The 25310-nt window shown below is 38.5% G+C and overlaps 1 protein-coding gene across 4 annotated transcripts in view; it reads left to right on the top strand.

Moving 5' to 3' along the window:
* The window catches only part of PTPRO (protein tyrosine phosphatase receptor type O), a 241700-nt gene that overhangs the window by 193667 nt on the left and 22723 nt on the right, over positions 1 to 25310 (top strand). For 2 of the 4 annotated variants that reach the window (XR_014803817.1, XM_084956710.1), the window contains 5 exons: positions 2816 to 2948; positions 4880 to 5000; positions 8803 to 8871; positions 18139 to 18174; positions 18624 to 18705. Coding sequence is in view for 2 of the 4 variants with exons in the window: in XM_084956710.1 (XP_084812836.1) it covers positions 2816 to 2948; positions 4880 to 5000; positions 8803 to 8871; positions 18139 to 18174; positions 18624 to 18705 (441 nt within the window). In the remaining 2 variants the exon portion in view is untranslated. Of the gene's footprint in view, positions 1 to 2815; positions 2949 to 4879; positions 5001 to 8802; positions 8872 to 11813; positions 14061 to 16664; positions 16737 to 18138; positions 18175 to 18623; positions 18706 to 25310 lie in introns of those variants that run through there. The other 2 variants (XM_003126453.5, XR_014803816.1) reach the window with 2 other exon arrangements.

Below are 25310 nucleotides of genomic sequence, written 5' to 3'. Positions count from 1 at the left end.
TTGATGTATTTTTAAATAATGCAGTTCATGAGATTGAAAAGAAAAAAGGATTTCTGGGAATATGAATCCATCCTTACTGAATGTAAAGATAATTTGCTTTGATTCCTTTCCCCTTTTGATAGTGTCTTCTACAAATTTATCTTTTTGATCTGTACTGAAAAGCCAAATCTTTTTTTTTTCTATCCTAAGAATCCTTTTGGAAAATAACTGCTCTGCCAATAGTGAAATTTCTTCTCTACAACTACAGTAATGTCTCTCTTTGAGAGAAAAAAAAAAATTGGCTAGGTAGCTACTTACTACAACTGAGTTCTGTTAGCAAAAATCATTTCTTAGAATCATTCTTTTATGAATAGTGAGAGGGATGGGAGTGGGGACTCCATGCTGATGGCTCTCACCTCTTTAGGCAGAGGTGTTTCAGATCCTTGTTTTGAAAAAGAGTATTATGCTGGCTCATTTTTTTTTCTTATATTGACCAGTCGTCATTGTGTTGTACTTGTCAGTGGTCAGGCCATTGTCCCACCAAATTAACAACTTGTTCTACTCAAGAATAAGTTAATAGACACTACTATAATACAAAATCAATAAGTAACAAGGACCTACTATATAGCACAGGGAAATCTATTCAATATCCTGTGATAGTCTATATGGAGAAAGAATCTGAAGGAGAATATATATATATATATATATATATATATATATATGACTAATCCGCTTTAGGGAGTTCCAGTCATGACTCAGCCGAAATGAATCTGACTAGTATCCATGAGGATACAGGTTCGTTCCCCAGCTTCACTCAGTGGGTTAAGGATCCGGTGTTGCCATGAGTTGTGGTGTAGCTCACAGATGCAGCTCAGATTCCAAGTTGCTATGGATGTGGCGTAGGCCGGGGGCTACAGCTCCAATTCTGTCCTAGCCTGGGAACTTCCATATGCTTCGGGTGTGGCCCTAAGAAGACAAAAAAAGAAAGAAAGAAAAACTGAAAAAAAATCCTAATTCACTTTGCTATATTGCCTGAAACTAACACAACATTATAAGATAATTATACTCCAGTAAAAATGTACTTAAGGAATTCCCATTGTGGTTCAGTGGTAATGAACCCAACTAGTAACCATAACGATGCAGGTTTGATCCCTGGCCTTGGTCAGTGGGTTAACAATCCAGCATTGCCATGAGCTATGGTATAGGTCACAGACAAGGCTGGGATCTGGTGTTGCTGTGGCTGTGGTAGGCCAGAAGCTACAGCTCAGATTTTACCCCGAGCCTGGAACTTCCATGTGCTGCACTTTTGGCCCTAAAAAGTAAACAAATGAAAATAAAAATTTTAAAAGTTACTTAAAAAAGAATAATAGTAAACATTTTTGAGAACACAAAGTCTTTATGCCTTGGATGGAGACTATTAAAAGCCGAGAATGCAGACAAAGAGGGTAGTGTTCTTAAAATACAGTGATCCACTACAAATAAAAAAGATCAAGTCCAACAACCTGGAGTTCCCTGGTGGCTCAGAGGGCTAAAGACCCGGCATTGTCACTGCTGTGCCTCAGGTTTGATCCCTGGCCCAGGAACTTCCACATGCCATGAGTGTGGCCAGAAAACAAAAACAACAGGTCCAAACAATTATTTCATAGAAAATAAATACAAAAATCTATTAAACATAGAAAAAGATGATTGAGCTCACTTATGGCAAAAGACATGCAAAATAAAACTACAGTGTTAAGTTTCCACTAGTGCTGGAAAAGCTCAAAAAGTTTATAAATTTGTTGTGTTGAAATACATGTAGGGGAACAGGCATTGTCAAACATTGATGGTAGGTGGGTGTCTTGGAAAATGTCTATAGAAAATAATTTGTCAGTAGCTTTCAAAATTAAAACTATGTAACTTTTTGACCTGGCAATTCAATTTCTAGGAATATGAGTGTTTGTATATGTTTGTGTGTTCAGACATACATACACATAGAAGTACACACAGGTTTGCATATGAATACATATGTGTATATATACATACATTAAATGAGTGTGTACTATACTTATAGTCCCATAATTGTGAAGTTAAGTTTACTGTAGCATTGTTTATAATACAAAAAAATATCAGAGACCACTTCAACATTTAATAATATGGGACTGGTTAAATAAATTATGTTCTTTCAATGGATTTCTATACAGCCCTTAAAATGAAACAGCTTTATCTGTGCTGATATGAAGAAGTACCAAAACAGGAGTTCCCATCACAGCACAGTGGTTAATGAATCCGACTAAGAACCATGGGGTTGAGGGTTCAATCCCTGGCCTTGCTCAGTGGGTTAAGGATCTGGTGTTGCCGTGAGCTGTGGTGTAGTTCGCAGACATGGCTCGGATCCCAAGTTCCTGTGGCTCTGGCGTAGGCTGGTGGTTACAGTTCCAATTCGACCCCGAGCCTGGGAACCTCCATATGCCACAGGTGCGGCCCAAGAAATGGCAAAAAGACAAAAAAAAAAAAAAAAAAAAAAAAAAAAAAACCAAAACATACTGATAATCAAGATAAAAAATAAGCAGAATGATGTGTAAACTATGTTGTCTCTTACATTTTTAACTATATCTTATATGTTTATACATCTGTAAAATATAACTGGGAAGAAAAAAAAAAACTACCTGATGACAATGGGTGTTTCCATGGAAGAGAACTGAGTAGATAGAAAGTAAAGAAAGAACAAAACATTTTTCACTGCTCTCCTTTTTTTGTCTTTTAAAGTTTTTACTTTGTCTACATGCTATGAAAAGTAGTTTTAAAAACAAGATAGATGAAGGTGACGTAACATTTACCTCATTTTCTGCATTCCCAGGAACCAATTTCTGTTTCTTCTCATGTCGTGACCATCTCCAGCCTCCTCCCTGCCACTGCCTACAACTGTAGTGTCACCAGCTTTAGCCATGACAGCCCCAGTGTCCCTACGTTCATAGCCGTCTCAACAATGGGTAATTATAAGCATTAGTGGAATCAGTGTCTTTGGAAATTATATCTTTCCAAATTTTCCTCAAGTTTCTTTTTAAATATGCGTAATCCATCTTTCTAAATAAAACTCATGTTTCATGGAAAAAAATCCAAGCTTTGGGTTCAAGGAGCCCTTAATTTTAATCCCAAATTGCACTTATTAGCTGTGTGATTTAGGGAAAGATGTTTACTATCTTGAACCTTTGTTTACTCATCTGTAAAACTGAAATACTAATGTGTACCTTGTTGAGTTGTTTTGAGGCTTACATGAAGCTCTAGCACATGCCATCTAAATACTAGTTGTTATCGTCAATTTCATCAACCCCATCATCCCTTTCGGTGGTAGCCATGGTACGCTAATCAAGTCAGGTGCATCTGTTCCAGCCTTGGCCCTTAGCTGGTCACAGAGCAAGTCATGGTGAACCTAAATTACTAGGTCAAAACCGAAAATTTTCCAATCAAGCAGAAAGTATAATCAGAGAAATTAGAAATTAATGAAAAGTTCAGAACAATGCTGTTTCCTTATTCTTTTTCCGAGTTATATGTTTTATTCCCCTTCTTGAGTCTGATTCTGCAATCTGAGACTCTCTCTGAAGCTACCTGGAATAAAACCATTCTTACCATTATATTAGCCCTTTGCTGGGTTCATTTTCCTTTGGGTAACATTGATCATATATGTAGCTGCTTTATCCAATGATCACTAGAGTGGACTTTTTTGCAGGGGAGGGAGTTGTTTTCTTTTTTTAATTCTTGTTTTCCGAAGAGAGGGCAAAATGTACTTGAAAAATATATTAATGGCTTCTCATTTCTACATCCTTTTACACGTTTCTAAAATATCAATGTTTATTATTCCTTGTCATCTCTGCAGCAACTCAATGACAGGTGATATGATTAAACTTATTTGCAAGGGAGGAAAATGAGGCCAGGAGAAACTGATAAAATAGCCTCCCCAAAGAGCAGTTAAAAGTCAAGCAAACTTGTACAGTCTCTTCTGACCATGCATCTAATGTTCTTTCTGTTCAAGTACTTCTACTTGGACAAGCTGGAGCCACGCTGGCCCACGTGGGATGCGGCAAATACCCAAAGTCTCAGGGGGTTGTGTGAGCCATCCAGTTCTGTGATTCTGTGATCAGTGAGGGGGTAGTGGCTCCTCTTTTCCCCTGGTTCACTTTTAAGAATTTTGTAAGAATATTTGACATATATTCCCCACCTTTAACCTCCTTCTCTCGCAGATAGTGTGTGAAGTAGGCAACATGTCAGTGCCATGAAAGATGGCTCATAGTGTATGAAAGGGACCCAACCTCTGTTCTGAAGGGCCTACAACTTATTAATAGGCTTAATCTCTTGAGCTGTACAGATGGGAAGCCTCTAAACATATGGTTACAGATCATCGGATCTCCTGCATCTAGCGATGTGTTAAGTGCTGCAGCAGATGGTTGCTTGCTAATGCCTTTTTCATATACATTATTAGTTGGGGGGGAGATATAGAGTTGTGCTTTCTGACTTTAACGTCAATGAGCCTAAGATAAGAACATGCCGCTCTCCAAGTTTTTGAAAGTGTGAAACAATGATAATACACGACAGTGACTTCTAGATTTTTTTGTTTCCACATGAACTTAAACCATGGCCCAGGCATTCTTTATACATGTCATGGTTTTCCTTTATAAGAACATTCTGAGAGTGGGTCTTTGAAATGGACTCAATTCTCCCGCCTGAACACCATTTGTCAATCTACTTTGCTAAGGGATGGTTGACCAGGAAGAGGCCACTGCTGGTTTGCAGAAACGTCATTGTTTTTGTTGTTGTTGTTGGCATAAGTCCGTTAGTCTGAAGATTAGAAGAAAAAACGATGAGTGGTTCTGTTCATTTCCATGTCACAGAAGCCGCAATGAACATGGGTAGCTTTTCTCTTTAGTTACAGAGATGAATCCCAACGTGATTGTCATCTCCGTGCTGGCCATCCTTAGCACACTCTTAATCGGACTGCTGCTGGTTACCCTCATCATTCTTAGGAAAAAGCATCTGCAGATGGCTAGGTAAGCTCCGTTTTGCTCATCTTTACCCATGGCCTTTCAAACATTTTTATTTGTCATACATGTATGGCTTTTGCAGACCTCAGTTGTACAGAGGTGAGTTTCATTTCAGTGTTTAGTGCCTATTTCTAGTTCGTGTTCTCCAAGTAGACTTTTAAATGATTATTTGAGAAAACATTGCCATTGAAAGAGTAAAGCAAAGGATTGTTTGTTTACAGAGTCACATCTCTTACCATCAGTCTTGTCATTTTAGGTAGCCCGTAATACAGATCCATTCATTGTATGTGGATACTTGCAAATATGTTTTGGAGTAAAGGAAAGATCTAAAAAAAAAAAAAAACTATACCAATTCACTATGATCAATGAAAGGACTTAATATATGTGGAGATCACAAGAAAGAAAAATCCCTTCCCTCATTAGTTATGCTGAAGCTGTTTTATCAGAAAATGTTTTTATAGTTTATGATTAAGTCCCTTCGAGTCCCCTTATGAGATCTGTTTCTATTACACACAGTCACAGGCAGTTTCCATTTTCTTGCAATTAGGAAAGGCTTATGATTTTGTTGATTCCCTTTTCCTTCGACCACTGGATGGATTTCTTTTCTTTTTGTTCCTTTTTCTTTTTTTTTGCGGTGGTGGGGGGTGGGGAGGGCACATCTGCAGCATGTGGAAGATTTCATTGTATGTCTGCAGATGAGAGAAAAATAACAGCGCAAAGTGAGAGAGATTAGCAGTCAGGGAAAGGTACTCTGGGAATCAGGTAGGTCTCGTTGAAAGTGTGAAATTTGAGAAAAGACTTGAAGAACATGAGAAACTTAGTCATGTGCTATCTGCAGGAAGAGTGTGCCCAGTAGAGGGAATAGCCAGAGCAAAGGCCCTGAGGCAGAAGCATGACTAGAATGTTTGAGGAAGAGCAGAGGGGTTAGTGTAGCCAAAGCAGAAGAAATGAAGCGGGGGGGGGAGCAGGAAATGCTGTCAGATTCTAGAGGGCTTTATAAGCCATTGTAAGGACGTTGGCTTTTGCACTGAGTAGAGTACAGCCATTACAGGATTTGGGGCAGAAGATCTGACTTACATTTTAACATTTTCATTTTGACTTTTATGTAGAAAAGAGTCAGTATTGAAGCAAGGGCAAAAGCAGGCATATTAACTGGGGGAACCATTACAGTAATCCAGGCAGAGACAGTAGTGGTTCAGTCCAGAGTAGTAGCCGCAGAGGTGGGAAGAAATGATCAGATTCTGGATAAATTTTGAAAATTAAGGAATTTGCCCCTAATTCAAAAAAGACTGATGGGAAGTTCCCTTGTGACACAGCAGGTTGAGGACCTGGCCTTGTCACTGCAGCAACTCAGGTTGTTGCTGTGTTGAGGGTTCACACCCGGGGACATCCACATGCTGCAGGTGTGGCCAAAAAAAAAAAAAAAAAAAAAGACTAATGAGACTAATGAGTGGTATCTAGTGGAGTGGAAGGAAAATGAATAGAGTGTAGTAGCCTGGAAGCGAGGGAAAGAAAGTATATCAAGATATCAAGAAGAGATAATCATAGCCTCATAATAGGGTCTAGTTAGGAGCAACAGTGCAGTAATAGCATAGTATCATAGGAAGCATGTAATAAATCTCAGCTTGTAATGGTAATAGTGGAGCAGGGGATAACAGGTAGAAATGGAAGTAGTGGCATTTATGAGGGTATTTGGCAGCAGCATCCTTTGTGAGGCATACGGCAAAATAGGAGGAGTGACTCTACTTCAGCCAGCTGGTCATTAGAGCAAAGATTCTTAACATTTTTTATATATATAATGATTTTTATTTTTTCCATTATAGCTGGTTTACAGTGTTCTGTCAATTTTCTACTGTACAGCATGGTGACCCAGTTACACATACATGTATACATTCTTTTTTCTCACATTATCAGGCTCCATCTTATTTTTTGTGCATGATTCTCTCTGGCAGTCCAACAAAGCCTGTGGCTCTCTTCCAAGAATAATGCTTTCTTTCTGAGTGAATAAAATAAAACATATAGGATTAAAAAAGAAATTAATGGGAGTTCCCATTGTAGCTTGGCGGGTTAAGGACACGACCTTGTTTCCATGAGAATAAGGGTTTAATCCCTGGCCTCTCTCAGTGGGTTAAGGATCTGGCATTGCTGTGTAGACCCAGATGTGGCTTGGATCCAGTGTTGCTGTGGCTGTGGTGTAGGCCAGCAGCCATAGCTCTGATTCGATCCCTAGCCAGAGACCTTCCTTGTACCATAGCTGCAGCCCTAAAAAGAAAAAAAATATATATATCTATGAAAATAGAGCAATCAAATTATTTAGAAAACAAATGTGTTATATGCTTCCTTATTAAAAATTAGATAACAATATTTAGGAGATTATCAAGAACTCTCATAATTTCATCAGGGTGATGACTATGAACAATAGTCCAATATCTGCAGTGGGTCTATTATAGAAAAATATCTGCAATTTCTATTAGCAAATCTCACAAACATTTATGATATTATTGGTTCTTGCTGCCTAACTTTAATAGTTGAAGGAACTGCTAAATTTCAGTTAGAAACTGTGAAAAATAGGTTGTACTTTTTCCCACCTATGTTCAGAGAGCCGTAATTTCTATCCTTGAACCCCAGATTAAGAATTCTTGAATCAGAGGAATTCCTGTCGTGGCTCAGCGGAAAGGAATCTGACTAGTATCCATGCAGACGAAGTGGATTGAGGATCCAGTGCTGCTATGAGCTGTGGTGTAGGTCGCAGACACAGCTCAGATCTGATGTTGCTGTGGCTGTGGCGTAGGCCAGTGGCTACTGCTCTGATTCGAACCCCTGGCCTGGGAGCCTCCGTATGTCATGGGTGTGGCCCTTAAAAGACAAAAAAAAAAAGAATTCTTGAATCAGAAAGTAAAAAAAAAAATCACATTTATAGGAAACTGACATGGGAAAATTAATTGATAATATCTAAATTATAATACATACAACATGAAATGATGATATGTTAGTGTACTTTTCAAGGAAGAAATCTATTCTTAGAACACTCTAATGAGAACAAGTAGATATAACTGAAATAATGAGTACCTTGTGCGGAAAATTTCAAAATCTCTGCTTCAATTCTGAATAAGAGCATCAATTTCAAATAGAGGAAAAATGAGATGCATGGACCTCAGTGAGGTATATTATTTATGCATGATATTAAGCAAAAAGTGGAGAAAGCATGAGAATTATGTTTAACTTCTACCTCCGCTTCCGGAAAAAACAACAACTTTGACAGTATTTTTTTTTACCAACTTGGCAAAAACTAATCTATTTCAATATGTATTATTCTTTTACTCTCAAGTGATAAGTAATATGGGCACTACAACATGAAAGGGAAAATTTAGGAGCAATTAAACAATCCAGTTTGATCCACCATCATTATAGAGAGGAAGTCAAAATGCTATTAAAACAAGAGTATTTGCTAAAAAATGGAAACCCGTCTATCTAGGAGACTTTCTCTACCTTACTGTTGAAGGTTTTGTAAAAAAAAAATTCTACCCCAAATAGAATAATTTATGTTAGGATCATGAATACCCTTTGGTAAGGATTGTGAACTGAATCCTTTTGGCTTCAAACAACTTGTTTTGGGGTGTATGCACCCTTCTGAAACATTTTTTGTCTTATCTTTCTATTTTGCATTATATGCAAAAGAGGAATAGGTGGCTCATATTAGCTTTTTAAAAATGTAATGCTGTGATGATTAGCCACTAAAGATTCTCTTTTATGTCAAGGTAAAGAGTACTCTGTTGAGCAGTAATCTTTTGTGGTTCCTTTCAAACAGGGAGTGTGGAGCAGGAACTTTTGTCAATTTTGCATCCTTAGAACGGGATGGAAAGCTGCCATACAACTGGTGAGTATTTGTTTTGGAAAAACTCTCTAGATGGCTTAACAATGCTCTGTCTGCTCCAAGCTTGATGGTACTGTCTTTTGGGAATAGTTTTGCCTGATTATCCTTTCACAATTGCAGTCATAGTGGACTTTCCAAGGTGACGTCATCTTAACAGAGTATTATCAGTTTCTGTGAGTTTAAGTCAGTTGAGCAGGAAAGAAAATACAGTCGTCTGCTTGTATTTATTACATAAAGGACTAAAGCAGATGTGCAAGTCACCTGTAACCGAGCTGAAGAAGGCCTGAAATGTAGGGACCTCACAGAACAAGTGTGGCTGAAGCAGAAGGGGAGATGCCAGGGAAGCAGTGGGAAAGACAGCAGCATTTCTATTTAAAACTCATTTCAGGAGTTCCCACCATGGTGCAGTGGACATGAATCCGACTAGGAACCATGAGGTTGTGGGTTCGATTCCTGGCCTTGATCTGTGGGTTAAGGATCTGATGTCACCCTGAGCTGTGGTGTAGGTTGCAGACACAGCTGGGCTCTGGCATTGCTATGGCTCTGGCGTAGGCCAGCAGCAACAGCTCGGATTTGACTCCTAGCCTGGGAACCTCCATATGCCTCAGGTGCAGCCCTAAAAGGACAAAAGACAAAAAAAAAAAAAAAAAAAAAAAACTCATTTCATGGAGTTCCCTGTTAACTCAGCAGATTAAGGATCTGGCATTGTCACTAATTTGGCTCTGGCTACTGCTGTGGAATGGGTTCAATCCCTGGCCCAGGAACTTAGACTTATGGGTAGATAAGTATCAGAGCCAGGAAAATTCCATGAGAAACGTAGCTTCATGTTTCTTTATGCTTGAGTATTAAGGACCTGGAAGAAGAAATTGTTTTCTAAATTGCTTTCTAAGATAAGAAAATTCTTTCTAAGATCAGAAAATTTCTTTCTAAATGTTTTCTAAGGATAAGAAAACATTGTCATGAGATTAAGTTGGTTGACATTATACCTAACAGTGATCCATGAGAATTAACAATCCTACCACAGCAATTAATACCCAGCAAAATTGTTAATTAAGTAACCATTTAATATGAAGCCAGCACTGCTTACATGATCCAGTTTGTTTCTTTTACAAGCAGCCATGCAACCACTATTAAATATATACATTTCATCTTAATCCCCAGAAAGTGATTTTTTCTTTTTCCTAACCTGCTAAAATGGTTACTCTGAAAGAAATAAATAGAGAGACTGGAAATTTTACCCTCAGAATTAATGAGAGAGAGAAGGCTTTATTTAAACTATAAATGCTACCTCCCTAAGTGGGCAACTAATTGAGACCCACTTTAGTTGAAAAGGTGGTTGACACAGGATTCTTTTTGATAAGACATGTGCTATCTTAAAATTTCAACCTGAATAGAATTTTGTTATTCAAATATGATTAATCCAATTTTTTGTTTTGGGTTTTTTTTGTTTGTTTGGTTTTGGGTTGTTTTTTTTTTTTTTTTTTTTTTTTGACAGCCTACAACATGCAGAAGTTCCAGTGCCAGGGATAGAACCTCCACCACAGCAGTGACTTGAGCCACAGCTGTGACAATGCCAGATCTCTAAACCACTGTGCCACCAGGGAACTCCAAGAAACCCCTAAACTCTTGATGTTTCAAAAGTTAGAAAACATTTCTAGATTTTTTTCAAATATAATTAGCATTCTTCCCAAGAGTGAAAGACTGACTCACTGTTATTTGTTTCTTGCTTTACTCACCCTTAAAAAAGGCCCAGTCCCAGAGCGGTGATGAGGGGCCAATCTAAGAATTGTTCCCATTGTACTTGTGACTCAGGAGAGCTATTGATTGATTAACTACACAACTGGTCACAATTTATAGAATTTTTGAGAGACCAGTTATGGTAGAACTGAGGCAAAAGAGAATTTATTTCAGGATCTTTCTAGTAAGTTGAGAAAAACTGGGCAAACACAGTTTTGCCAGCACTAGATTTTTTTTTTTTTTTGGCTGCCTGAAAATGCATATCTCAGTGGAGATTTGTAATAACTAAAGTGACAAGGTGACAACATTTCCCCCTAATTCTCAGAATAACAATAGATAGAACCAAGCTACAACTGTGACCTACACTGCAGCTGTGGCAATGATGGATCCCTTAACCACTGAGCTGGGCTGGGGATTGAACCCACACCTACACAGCAACTCAAGCTTCTGCAGTTGGATTCTTAACCCACTGCACCACAGTAGAAACTCTCAAACCAGGCATTTTAAATCAAGGTCTAAATGAGAATTAATGTGAAACTAAATAATTTTGCTCCCACTCATCTGAGTATAAGTAGATTAGGAACTAGAGAGTTGATGAGCTACTTATCTTGAATGAATAATACCTGGATGTCCTTCCACACCTCAGTTTTAAGGGTTATTTTTTGGCGATGAAATATATTATTTTAAATTTAAAATGTTATAAAAAGTCACACATAGCTTTATGAGAATGTGAACTGAAAGCATCTTTACCAGAATCAGTATACATAAACTGGCCGTTTATATTTCCTTACACAAGCTGCTGTCAGCTACCTAAATGATGTTAAGGAGATTTCTAAAAATAGGCTTAAGCATCGCATGGGTAATATCCAAGAACAAGACTCAAGATAACTAATGAGGCATTTCATAGCCTCATTGAACTGAATGCAAAATGTAATCACCTAATAGCATACTAATTGACACAAATAAGCTGAAAGAACTATATCTGATTACAATAAGTCCTCATGTGAATAAAACTGATTTTGGAAATATTATAGCACTTAAGTCATCATGTTTAAATTTCACAGAATGGAATAATATTTAATTGTAATTAAGGTGTTTGTCATTTTAAGTGATCCCAGTAGGTAATTTACTGATCTCTGTTCACAGTTTGTATTACTAACTCTTGTCACTTTTTCATCTTTACATCTGTTATCTATTAATGCTCACAGGCGTAGGAGTATATTTGCTTTCTTAACCCTGCTACCCTCATGTCTTTGGACTGATTATCTTTTGGCATTTTATATTAATCCTTGGTAAGTGATTTTTTTTTTTACTGTTTACCTAACACAAAGTCTTTAAAAGTCAGCTTTCAATAAGTAAACCAAAGGAAAAATCCTTTCTAATAATTTTATGTGTTTAACAGCATGTACTATTAGTAATCATGTATTGAAATGAATTATAGCAGCACATGATACCAAGATGCGGACTATAATGTTTTCCCAATTAAATTTTCTCCTTGTAATGTTCTTGGCAAGCTTTTCTTCCCTTTATTGGTAGTTATTCATTTCTTTTTCAAGTCGATCCATTGGCTTTTCATCTTTGTAAATGACGCCATTAGCTCCATATTTCCAAGAAGGAAAAAATGTGTTCATGTGGAGTAACCCAAAATACTATACTTTGTATTTGGGACCTTCATGTGTTTATAATAATGCTAACTCAATGAATATTGAATGACCATGTGCAAACCTCTTTGTATCCTCCTCTTATTTAATTGTCCCCGCAGTAGAGAGAATCATCAGCCCCATTTTACAGATGTGGAAATAGAAGTGTAAGGAGATTAACTATTTTAACTTCGTACAACTGTATAGAAAATCCAGGTTCTAAATGTCTCTGAAATCTATTCTTTCCTCTCTAAAAAGAAGCGTTCTTTAAATTCTTATTTTCTTGACTTTTAAATCATTTTAATAATCAAATCTCAAATAGTATCCTTTTCAGTTTTCTTTTTTGGCTAATCTTTTTTTTTATTAACGTATAATTGATTTATAATGTTATGCTAAGTTCTGCTGTACAGCAAAGTGACTTAGTTATATACATATGTACATTCTTTTTTTATATTCCTTTCCATCATGGTTTATCCTAGGAAATTGGATATAGTTCCCTGTGCTAAACAGTAGGATTTTGTTGTCTATCCATTCTAAATGTAATAGCTTGCATCTACTAATCCCAAACTCCCAGTCCATCCCATCTCCTACCCCCTCCCCCTTGGCAACCTCTTCTTCTCTATGTCTTTGAGTCTGTTTCTGTTTTGTAGCTAAGTTTTCAGCTTTTACAGAGCATGATAATGATCTTGAATTATGAAACTAAAGTATCTAGAAAGACGATTTCTTTTTCGGAGCCATAAGAAAAAAGGTATCATTTTCCCAAAGAGGGGGAAGAAAAGTCATTGTCCTTAAGCATTAGTCCATGGCATTTTGGTAGTAAATTACATACTGACAGATCCAGAAACATGGACAACGTGAAAAGGACTCAGGAAAGAAAAAGCAGTAAAAATAGTTCATAGACGGGAAAGAATGGTTCACAGAAGAAGAAGGGGCAAAAGTTCAAGATTTAAAGCAACCTGGAGAGTTATTCAAAAAGACAATTGATCAAATGTTCTTCATCTCCTCTGAAGACAGAAGAAATACAGTGGGCAAAGTTTAGAACTTTGAGTTGCAATGGAAGAGGTATAAAAAAGAACTTTCTCACAGTGGAGATTGTTAATACCAGAATGTGTATTTTCTTTAACAAGAAAGCTAGATGAAAAACTTTTGAAACATGGCAGACACTAATGTGTAAGTAATAAAACCATAGGAATATAGTAAATAATGAGGACCCACTCACCATCATTCTAAGTTTATTCTTAATAGCAATCTCCAACATTTGACTTCACCATTGTCAATGCATATTTTAAGTATTTAACATCAAATGGTGTTCAGGTATGAGCAGAACCCATAAATTCCATCTTGACTTTCAAATATACATTTACTTTGAACTTAACATCTCCTAATCACCCTCAAGCATCCCACCTATCATTAGAATACTTGTACGCAATACCCTTACCATACCCTCCAGAGATTTCAATTAAGACAAAAGAAAATGTATATAATGTTATATTCATTTCTCTGATTAAATCTCTGACTTTCTTGTTTTCCACAGTTTGTTTAAAGTTTTTATCAGGCACCCCTATGCTTGTTTGCATGTAGTAGGTCTCCCTGATAAAGACATGTTCAAATTTCAGTGCTATTTATAGTACTGATTAAATATCGTGAGGGGAGAAAAAACCCTTTCAGTAGTTTTTATTTTATTTATTTATCTTTTCATTTATTTATTTATGGCCACACCCACAATATACGGAAGTTTCCAGGCCAGGGATTGAATCTGAGCCACAGTTGCGACCTACACCACAGCTGTAGCAACGCCAGATCCTTTAACCCACTGTGCTGGGCCAGGGATCGAACCTGCACCTCCTCAGCGACCTGAGCCACTGCAGTCAGATTCTTAGCATGGTACATAGTTTTTAGAATGGTCCTGAGACTGTAAATGATTATCTTCAGGTGAAAAGAGAAGGCAAAAGATAGAGCTCCATGCTTTCTGCACTCCAGTAAACTTGGCACATCTTAACCAATGAAAATATACTGAACATAAACGATATTTTCAGCCCTAGACTTGTGTTATGTCAGATACAAAGAGGCGAAATTCGTGGTCCCTGCTCCTTCAAGCAAAACTCAGTACTCTCACAAAGCCACCCCAATTCCCTACTCTTTGCTACTTTTCTCTTCGTCTTTCCCCTGCTTTCATTTGCTAAACAGTCTCTTTTAATTCTCCTTCAGGTCATGTCTGTCTCCATATTTCACGCACCCTGTTAACAACTGCCACAAATAATGGAGCCACCCCCCAACCCCCGCTTCTTAACTCACTGCCCAACTATATTTCTAAACTGTTAACCTCTTGAGAAGATAGATTCCTATAGATTGTCTAAAAGCCTCTGATGGTTTGCATGGAAATCCGGAGGCTCTTTCTCCCTCACAGGGCTGTGCAGATCTGTTTCTGGGTGATGGCAGGACCGATGTGCAGCCCAGATGCCCCAGTGACTTGGGTTCAGGATTATATTCTGCCAGGATTCCTGACTTGAATGCTCTCGAATGCTTTCTGACTTGAATGCTCTCCCAGTTTCCCTTAAAGTCTGCTTGGATAGGTATTTCCTATTCAGAGAAAATCATCCCATTTGGACCAGCTCTATCTGGATTCAGTGGTGTTACTCTCTTTATTTATTATCACGGTTACCTCATGCTCAACCCTGTGCAACGTCCACAACAGTTGGCTTTTTAAGCCTCAAGCAATATTTAAACTGCTCAGCTTTGCTCATGTTTCTTGCATGTTCTATTGAGAGAATGACTAACTCTAAATGATTTCCATTTAGCTGATGATTTAGATGATGAGTAAGTAATGCTTATGAAATTGGGGTCATTTAGAGGTTTTTGAGTTTATGTGTTTGGGTTTTTCTTTTTGTTTGTTTTTAACCATTATAAACCTCATGCCTCTTCCATTGCCTCATATTCCTTATTGGAATGAATTCCATTCTGTCTGGCTTTCCAAGACGGTCATAACGACAAAGAGCTTATAAAGAATGCAAGAGAAGAGAAGTGAAAAAGAAGGGCATGATCCTGTAATTGTATATACTGTATGTCAGATGGGTGTGATTTATCAGCTATTTAGAAAAAATAGCTGGTCTTTTTAGGGCCACACCCATGGCATATGGAAGTCCCAGGCTAGGGGTCATATAGGAGCTACAGCTGCTGGCCTACACTACAGCCACAGCAGCATGGGATCCAAGCCCCATTTTCGACCTACACCACACCTCACAGCAATACTGAATCCACCCATGGAGAGAGGCCAGGGATCAAACCCACATCCTCATAGGTTCTAGTCAGGTTCATTTCTTCTGCGCCACAATGGGAACTCCCAGAAAATTTTTTGCAATGACAACATGATGTTCTAAACAGCACTCAAAATGCTCACTGTAGCATGCACACAAACACGAGCTCTTTTCATAAAGTGCTGAAGTGAAAATCGCAAGCAAAACCTTACATGTTAAAAGTGAATTTTCCCTTGATTGGGAAACAATGGAAAATGCGGGAAAATGTTGCTCATAATTCAGTCTGTCGTGTCTCACAGTCCTAAGATGCAGGAACCCTTTGGAATCCTCAGGAATTCAGCAAGATCTAACCAGAACAATGAAAGTTGGGCACAAATCATGAAGACATACACTTAAAACAATAAGCCATACAAAACACGTGGTACAATTTCACATTTTATTTAATGTTTATTCAATCTGTGAATGAGATTGAAAGAAAAAAAAAATAGTGCCTCCTTCCATGAATCAGGTTTCCACACAGCAGCTGAATAGTAGCGGGTTTATATTTCAGCACTGAATTTATTCAGCGTCACCCTCCCACATACATTTGTTTCTTCCAGTTTCCCTTAAAGTCTGTTTGGATAGGAAAGGTTTTGTGGTTTTCTTTCTTTTTTTTTTTTTTTTACTTTCACTCTGAATCACAAAATATGTTGGCAGCCTCCTGACTTTACCAGAACTGTTCCTTATTATGCTAACATTCTGCTTTCATCAAGCACTAAAGTAATGGGCTCCTCCGAGAGGAAATAAATGTAGGATTCTTAGCACTAACTAAATTACCATCACAAGAGCTGAGTAAAAAATTATTCCAGAGGTATGTCTTTAGATTCCCAAATGCCTATGTGGTTCAGCTCTGTGCAGTATGACAGTGATTTGTTTTGTTTTTTGGGGTTTTGGGGGGAGGGGAGATTTTGGAGAAGCAAAAGCTAGAATGTCTATTCCCTTTAAATCCCAAGTATGGAAAACCAAAAGAGGGAGAAAAAATAGGGCAAGTATTATTGAATGGATTGTCTTCATTCAGAATTAAGAAGACAGAGAAGTGGGAGTTTTCACTGTGGTGCACTGGGTTAAGAATCCCACTGCAGTAATTCAGGACACTGCAGAGGCATGGGTTCGATCCCTGGCCCAGGAACTTCCTTATGGCACAAGTGTGGGCAAAAAAAAAAAAAAAAAAAAGAAGAAGAAGAAGAAGAAATAAAAACTACCTGAAACTAGGAAAGGAAACCAGAAATACTACTTGCCTTTATGGATATTACTTCCTTTCCATTCGCAAGTCCCATTTCTCCAGTGGGTCCTCATGAGCCCAAGTCTAGTATCAAATTCTTACTTGAATCACTAAGTAAAAAATTGTGAGGATAGCAGAACAAAGATGTTTTGTGTCAATTCTGTTAAATAAGCATTTACTGGCCACCCACTAGTATTCTGCTAACTGTACTCAGCTCTGGGGACAAACAACAGTTTAGCATGGAGCATGTATATAGCTGACCTTCAGATCACGTGAGAAATCCTCCATGAACCAAGTGTTATGAAAGCCCAGAGGAAGCAGTGCTTCATTTTGCTAAAGGCTTTTCTAGAAGCAGGGGTATCCACACATTCACAAATTTCAATATAAATAAATATTTTGGCACGTAAGAATATTCAGATCACAACTGGCTGTTTACTATAGATTGTATGTTTTGAAGATCTGCATGCTTCCATCAATATTTAAAGACCTTTGAAAATTACTTATAAATATCGTCACACTCAATCAAGTATCCATATCATTTATACAGGCAATATGAATACGATAATGAAGCCTTTCAGCAGATACTATCTTAGCATGAGCTACCTTAGGTCAGCTATCTTGCATGTAAGATACGTGTTTAAAGGGTAAAAACTATTACCCTTTAAAAAAAGGAGTAAAAGCAACTACCCTTTAAAAAAAGAGTAAAAACAATTACCCTTAAAAAAAAACCCTAAAAAATGTAATTAACTGAAACATATATTACTTTTACATGTGTTTGCGCTTGCAGACTAGTAATGAATTAGGGACAAGCAGGTACAATTCTTCAGATGGCTTAAAAACTAGTTCAAAACTGAATAAGAATGATGTCATGGTAGAATTTATAAGACACATGACAACACTGATAGCACAAATTCATATTCCCAAAGAAAATGTCTGAGGAGATTATTTTAGTCTTTAATTAAGAAACCAGCATATCCACCCCCCCATCAGTTCTCACCTTTATTCCCCAAATCTCTCTTTCTTGCCTAGAGAACCTGGAGTATTCAGGCCATAGATACTTCTATATATTTACAAAACACCTCACCAACTTAATCACTAGGAGCAAGAAATTATATTTCTAGAATTAATTTTTTTGGCAAATCTGAAGTATAAATTGCAAGTTTGTTCTTGAAATTGAATAGAGTTTTTAAAATGAATATGCAATTTTTATCATTATCATCTCATTTAAGGGAAAGTAATTAAACAAACCTGAGGTATGTTTAATAAAAATTAAATAAATTAGAGGCGCTTGATGTAATTATTTAAAGCTCATCATATTTAATCATTACGTTAATCAATTCTTTTGCTCAGATAAATTTCCTTTTTTTTAAATTCTCAGGAGTAAAAATGGTTTAAAGAAGAGGAAACTGACAAAGTAAGTTTTTCTTCCTGTTTCATTTAAAATATGCTTCATGATGATCACTTTTCAAATTGAAAAAGATTGCTTGTTTTTAAATAGGAGGGATGTTTAAGAAAGAGGCAATATATTAAAATAGCTAAGCTATTATGTGTTGGTATGTTTACACAGTGGATGGTAATGACCACTAAGAAAATGCACCACAGAAAACATGTCAGGAATAAGGACAGTTCTCACCATACGAAATTTGAGGGAAAAAAAATGGGTTGTTAGAAATTATAAAAGTCACGCAGAAGGAAGCCTACTGGTAATTTTAACCTAAATAAATAAATAAAAATAAAATGAGGGCTAAACTTTAAGTAAGATATCTCCAAGAAAATTGTTCATGTTGGAGGAATATAGTGCTAAACACTATGATACCTATCAACGGGATTTTTAAAACATGCTTTTCTTTGTGTTTGACCAAGCCCGGTTCAACTAGATGACTTCGATGCCTATATCAAGGATATGGCCAAAGATTCTGACTATAAATTTTCTCTTCAATTTGAGGTGAGTGGATAAAATATTTCCTAGCCTCTGTGGGAGTGGGACTGGGAGGAATGGGCAGGTTTGTACTGGTGTCATTCTCCCTGCTCTCTGGGCAGGGCTTGTGGTGGGGTTCATAGCAGGCAGGATGGTAACTGGGCTCAGGGTGTCTAGTCTGCTGGCTCAGAGCAAGGATGTCAACCTTAGTAGGTCAGGATTGGGGTGACACAAATGAAGCAAAGGAGAGAACAGGTGCAAGTACCAGGATGAACAAACATGTTAGCAGGAGAAGCCCTCACTGAAAACCAGGGGGGTGGAAAGAGGAGGGAAAGCAAGTTGGGGACTGGGATCTGGAACAATTTCACTTTCAGGGGATTTCAGGGAATTTCATGTTCAGTGAGTGGGGGCATGTGTTCCTCCTGCTACTTTGGCAACAGTAAGGGTCAAGAGTGGATGAAACAAACTCCTTTGTCTTCTGGGCAGAGAAGAGCCTAGAGCCTCTGACAGCTATAAGGCTCTTGGCATTCTACTTAGTAAGGTTTTTTTTTTTTCTGTCTTTTTAGGGCTGTACCCTCGGCATATGGAAGTTCCCATGCTACAGGTCGAATTGGAGCTGTAGCTGCCAGTCTACAGCAATGCCAGATCTTAGCCTCAACTGCACCCTTTACCACAGTTCATGCAACACCAGATCCTTAACCCACTGAGCAAGGCCAGGGATCAAACCAAAGTCCTCATGGATCCTAGTCAGGTTGTTACCACTGAGCCACAATGGGAACTCCTCATATGTCTTTCTCTTCTCTTCTTTTCTTTTCTCCGGGAAATTGGAGAAAGAGAGTTACACATCCTTTGTGTAAAAGAACAAAATTAGCATCACTTTCTTTTTCTGAAGGGTGCGTATTTCTTTGAGTCCAAGACTATGTGTCAGAGTAGATGGAAATGAATAAGTCCAGATCCAGCAGCCTGAGGCATATAACTGGTCCTCAGGTTCTCACAGTTCAGAACACAGTCTGGCTAACCTCCCATCCTTTGAGGTTCTATAGCAAGGCTTAGGTGATCCTTGATTCAGAGAGACCAGGAAGAAAGGAAAGATAAAGTACTTTTTCTAAATTATGTAGTTTTTTTAAAGCCCCTTAGCTGCTTTTTCCTGTGAAACACCAGGTTGTAGAATGTATCTGCTTTCTCCTCATTACTCATATCCATTTCTTCTTTCCCTTCCTCAGCCACAGACAGCTTTGGTCTGAAAAAAGCAGCAGGAGTCCTAATGTAGATATTCATTCTAACAGGGAATTTAAGGATGAGAAGACTATTATACATTATCCAATAAAAAAAACCCTAACTACTACCTGTGCCTTGAGAAATGCCACATAAATCCTGGCTCAGTAATCCATGGTACGCAGGTGCACAAGACACTATAAATGCTACCCCAAATGCTGTAGCTCAGAGAATGGAAAGTCACTTGGAAATGGAGATCTCTGGAGGATGGCGTTTCAAAAAGTATACCAATGAAAGGAGGGGACGTTTTATAAAAAACATTTGTTTTATAAAAGAACATAAGCCCAAACTCAAAGGAAAATAAATGTCTAGATAATTCTGATAATGGTGCTGAAAATTATAATGTAGGTACAGTTGCAACCTCACTGAAACCACAGTCTCTTAATTCCTACCAGATGGCATGACCTTGGTGGCACAGCCAGGGTCACTGTCTTTGCTGGGAGGATTAGGAGTACTCCCCAGTTCACACCATCAAACCCCCGTGTAACTATAACTGTGCTTCTGAATTACATCAGTATAAAAAAATTTCAGTGAATCATTTTGTGGTCAAAAGAAAAACATTTTTTTTTTCAGTTGTGAATGACAGAAACACAATTCAAACTAGTTTAGAGCCAAAAAAAGGAAATTTGTTCAAAGGGTAACTAAGATCTATTATATCATCAAAGGGAGGGTTGAATAGCTCTACCAGGAGGAGAGCAGGGGAGGAGCTCAGTCTCAGGAATGGATGGAACCAGGAGCCACAACCCACACCCCTGCAGAGTGGCCTGTCTTACTGTTTTTGCCCCCTCCCCCGCATATCCGCATATGGAGTTCCCAAGCCAGGGATCCGATCCAATCTGCAGTCTCAACCTATGCCAGGGATGTGCGAATGCTGGGTCCCTTAACCCACTGTGCTGGTCCGGGGATCAGAGACTCTGCTCATCCCCTTGTGCTACAGCGGGAACTCCAACCCCCTCTTTTTATTTCTCATTCCTGCTTCTCTCTATATATTGGCCTCACTTTCTCTGGATAGAAACCAACCTCTTTCTCATAGTGTAAAACACGACTGCCAACAACCTCTGTCTCCTAAGCATCACATCTTCAGTTTCCAAAGGGAGCTATTGACTCTCTTGTTTGTGTTCAAAAAATAATAGGGAAGGTTCTGATTGGCTGGCATGGGTTGTGATGTCCTCTCTCATCCACTGCAGCCAGGGAGGGAAGAATCAGGGAAGAACAGGACAATTCTTACTGAAACCACATGGCTAAACCCGAGAGGGAGGGCATTATTCCTAAACAAAGAGAGGACACTGGGACAACCAACCAATAAGTGATTCGATCCTAGCTTCAGATGCTTCAAGAATGTGAAAAGTTGAATTGTCAATTTTATGCCTACATGTTCAGTTTACAATCTGCTGAAGCCTTCTATATATTTAAGATATAACAAAGCATTTGAGCCTATTTCCTAGGATTTATAAGGCAGATAGGGATGTACCAAACTGAGAGTTAAGAAACCTGCATCCTCACCACTATTTACCATTAATTAATACTGAAAAAAATTAACAATTTCTCATCACCTCAGTTTCTTCATCTATAGAATGGGTAGGTTGAACACAAAGTGATTCTCAACTGGGCTTGTGCCAAGCAGTCCCTTAAGCGGAGTTTGGGAGCGTGTGGTTGTCACACTGACTTGGGGGTGGTATTTAATGGGGAAAGGGACAGCGATGTTAAATATTGTGCCATGAGTGGGATGGTCCCACACCACAAAGAATTGTCACAGGCCAGCAGTATTCCATCAAGAGACACTGGACTAAATGTAGGGCAATGATACATCCAAACTTTTTATAACTCTTATGAATTAGTCAGGGTTTCCCAGAGAAACAAAACCAATAGGAGATATATACATTATTTATATATACATTTATACATATATATACACATGCATAAACACAGGTCTAATATATATTATTTATATTACTATAGAATTATATTATTATAAGATTATTGTAGAATTATATCTTGTAATTATATTGGTATTACACTGTGTATATCCTATATATGATAATGCAATAGGAGATAGACAGTTATGCAGAGAGATTTATTTGAATGAATCGCTCACACAATTATGGGAACTGGCAAGTTTGAAATCTGTAGGGCACCTAGGGAAGAGCTAATGTTGCCACTCAAGTCCAAAGGCAACCTGGAAACATAATTCCTTCCTCCTCAAGGACCTCACTCTTTTCTCTTAAGACCTTCCACCAAGTGGATGAGGTCCACTCACATTATGGAGAGTTACCTGCTTTGTCAAAGTCTACTGATATAAACATTATTGTAACTAAAAAATACCTTCACCCAACATCTAGATGGATGTTTGACCAAGCAGCTTGGCACTATAGCCTAGCTAAAATGTAAAATTAGCCATCACCCCATGACCTGGAGACATATTTAACATTTTGATTTATTATAATGCTTTTTTCATATCCCTTTATTCTTACAACATTACTGGCCAGATATGTTATTTATTTGGTGCCAAATCCTGATGTGGTATCTCTGTTCTGATGAGAAAATGCAAATTACTCTCCAGAAGTCTGTTTTAAATCACAGGCTCAGATCGTAGGTTTTAGACTGACGTTTGTTTAGGCAGTGACCCAGTGATCTGACTCACTTCCACTGTCATTTGACAGCCTCCCATTGCCAACCCCCAATTCCACCCCACTCCCACCTCCTCCGGCTCAGGGTCGGGGTCACCTCATCTGTTTTCAAAGACCCATTGAGCTCCCATACCTGATTTCAGGTTAACATGGTAGTCTTCAGATTTCCCTGAACTTAATAATTCATTGAGGCTTAAGGAAAAAAAAAAAAATGTTTCCTGCTCTGATGGGAACCCAAGAGGGTACAGAGACAGCTGACTCAATTGGACTAGCTAAATCCAGTATCTGAACAGTTATTTGTTCTGTTTATATTAATGCTTAATACTTGTATTCGTTTTGATACTGACATTGAAAGATCACGCTCATATTCAGAAATTACATCATTTATAAGCATTATGCAAATTGAAACTCATGTCTAGATTTACATGTATTACTGATATTCTAAGTCCTACATGAAGCTATTATGAATTGCTAATTTGCATTCACTAAACACATTCCTTTTTTCACTCTGCATCTGATTTTGGATCTACTGGAAGGACTGATTATTCTTCTGATGAAAATATACACCTTTTCTTAAGGAGGTTTGTGTTAGATTCAACTCCTTTCCTGTGTCTCATATTGAAAATGTTTTGAGGAGTTCCCGTCGTGGCGCAGTGGTTAACGAATCCGACTAGGAACCATGAGGTTGAGGGTTCGGTCCCTGCCCTTGCTCAGAGGGTTAACGATCCGGCGTTGCCGTGAGCTGTGGTGTAGGTCGCAGACGCGGCTCGGATCCCGCGTTGCTGTGGCTCTGGCGTAGGCCGGTGGCTACAGCTCCGATTCAACCCTTAGCCTGGGAACCTCCATATGCCGTGGGAGCGGCCCAAGAAATAGCAACAACAACAACAACAAAAGACAAAAAGACAAAAGACAAAAAAAAAAAAAAAAAAAAGAAAATCTTTTGAAAAGCCAGACTTTAGAGCTTGAAATCTGAAAGCCCACAAGACATAGCCCATATTGCTCATTTTTCATTAGTTTCTTTGCTGTGTGTAAGATTGGGATGTTAGGGAAAGCCCTCACCACTTTCGTTTGGTAATGTGATTGCCAAGGTTAAAACAAGACTATGCTACTTGCTACATTATTCATAGGAGGTGACCCTTGATTTTTGGTAGCAGCTTCTATGTACAGCTGTTTTTACTGGTTTTTCAGTCCAGTTCTCTGGAGGTCTATCTGTAGTGTTGCTGAAATAAGTCATATCAAACCCTCTCCAACAATTCTCATACCAAGGGACTTTGTTCCCAGACCTGATTTCTCTGTGCTCCTTCCTTGTTGCCTAGAACTGGTCTCTGTTTCCAAGTGCCTGTACTAGAATTTGTCCAGTGGCAGGTTGCCCCTAAATCCCAACCTAGGGCCTCGGACCCTACTAGCTATTGCCAAGCTGTCCTGAGGTTGATGTCCAAGACGGACAGAACTCCAGTCTTCCATCACATGGCTAGGTTGCAGCATCCTATTCTTCCCTCAGAATACCTGTTATAGGTTGGATTGTGTCATCTAAAAGATATATTGGAGGCCTAACCACTTAGTACCTCAGAATGGAAATTTGAAAATACAAATAGAGTATTTCTTCTTGGAAAGAGAGTCATTGCAAATGTAATTAAGATGAGGTCATAGTGGAGTGAGGTGGGCTCTTAATCCAATATGTCTGGTGTCCTTATGAAAAGACAGCCATGTGAAGACAAGAGACAAAGAGGGAGAAAGCCATGTGATGACAAAGGCAGAGGTTGGAGTTGGAGTTTATGCATCTGCAAGTGAGGGAAAACCAAGGATTGCCGACAAACCATTAGAAGCGAGATAGAGGAAAGAAAGGTGCCTGTGTTCCTGCTGACACCTTGATTTCAGACTTCTAGCCTTCACTATTATAAGACAATAAATACTTTTCTGTTGTTTTAAGCTACCCAGTTTGTGGTACTATGTGATGACAGACCTAGGGAACTAAAATAGAACCTCACTAAATATCTTGTTCTGAATACTTTCTTCTTTCTCCCTTTATGTTTGCCTGAAAAGTAACCAGCCATTGCCCAATCCCATTGGACATTCACTAGTCATAGATGGAACCTCTTATGTCAACACCGTGGGTCACATCATTTCTCCTGACTTGTTCCATAGTCTGGTCACCTAGTTCACCTGACTCTAATGTCTAACCTTATTCCAAAGCAAAGAAGTTTTTATCACCTGCTGACATTGTTACAGACTCTAAAGTCAGAATACAGCTTGTGTTAATCTCAGAAGATGATGGTACATGTTATGGAGTGAAGGTACCCCCCCACTTCCCACATTCATATGTTGAAGGCCAACCCCCAACATGATGGTATTTGGAGAGGAGGCCTTTGGAAGGTGATTGGGGTTAAATGAGGTCATGAGGATGGGGCCTTCATGATTGAATTAGTGCCCTTATAAGAAGAGACATCAGAGACCTTGCTCTTTCTTACCCCCAACCCCACCATATGACCGTATGACAAAGAGTTCATGTGAGCACACAGCAAGACGGTGGCCACCTACAAATCACAAGAAGCCTCACCATGAAACCTGCCTTGTTCTTGGACATCCTAGCTTCCAGAAATACGTTGAGAAATACATTTCTGTTTCAGCCACCCAGTCTATGGTATTTTGTTATCACTACCCAAGTGGACTAATACAGTGCATGTGTTTGTGCTCTGCTTTTCAAGACTATGCATTAAACACAACCAACAT

Source organism: Sus scrofa, chromosome 5, assembly GCF_054392235.1.
Source record: "Sus scrofa isolate SSC_HxYL_T2T_F1_AM1 chromosome 5, Sscrofa_HxYL_maternal_Yorkshire_Landrace_v2.0, whole genome shotgun sequence".
NCBI lineage: Eukaryota > Metazoa > Chordata > Mammalia > Artiodactyla > Suidae > Sus > Sus scrofa.
Note: the sequence above shows the minus strand (reverse complement) of the source record. Positions and strands in the feature narration are given on the sequence as shown.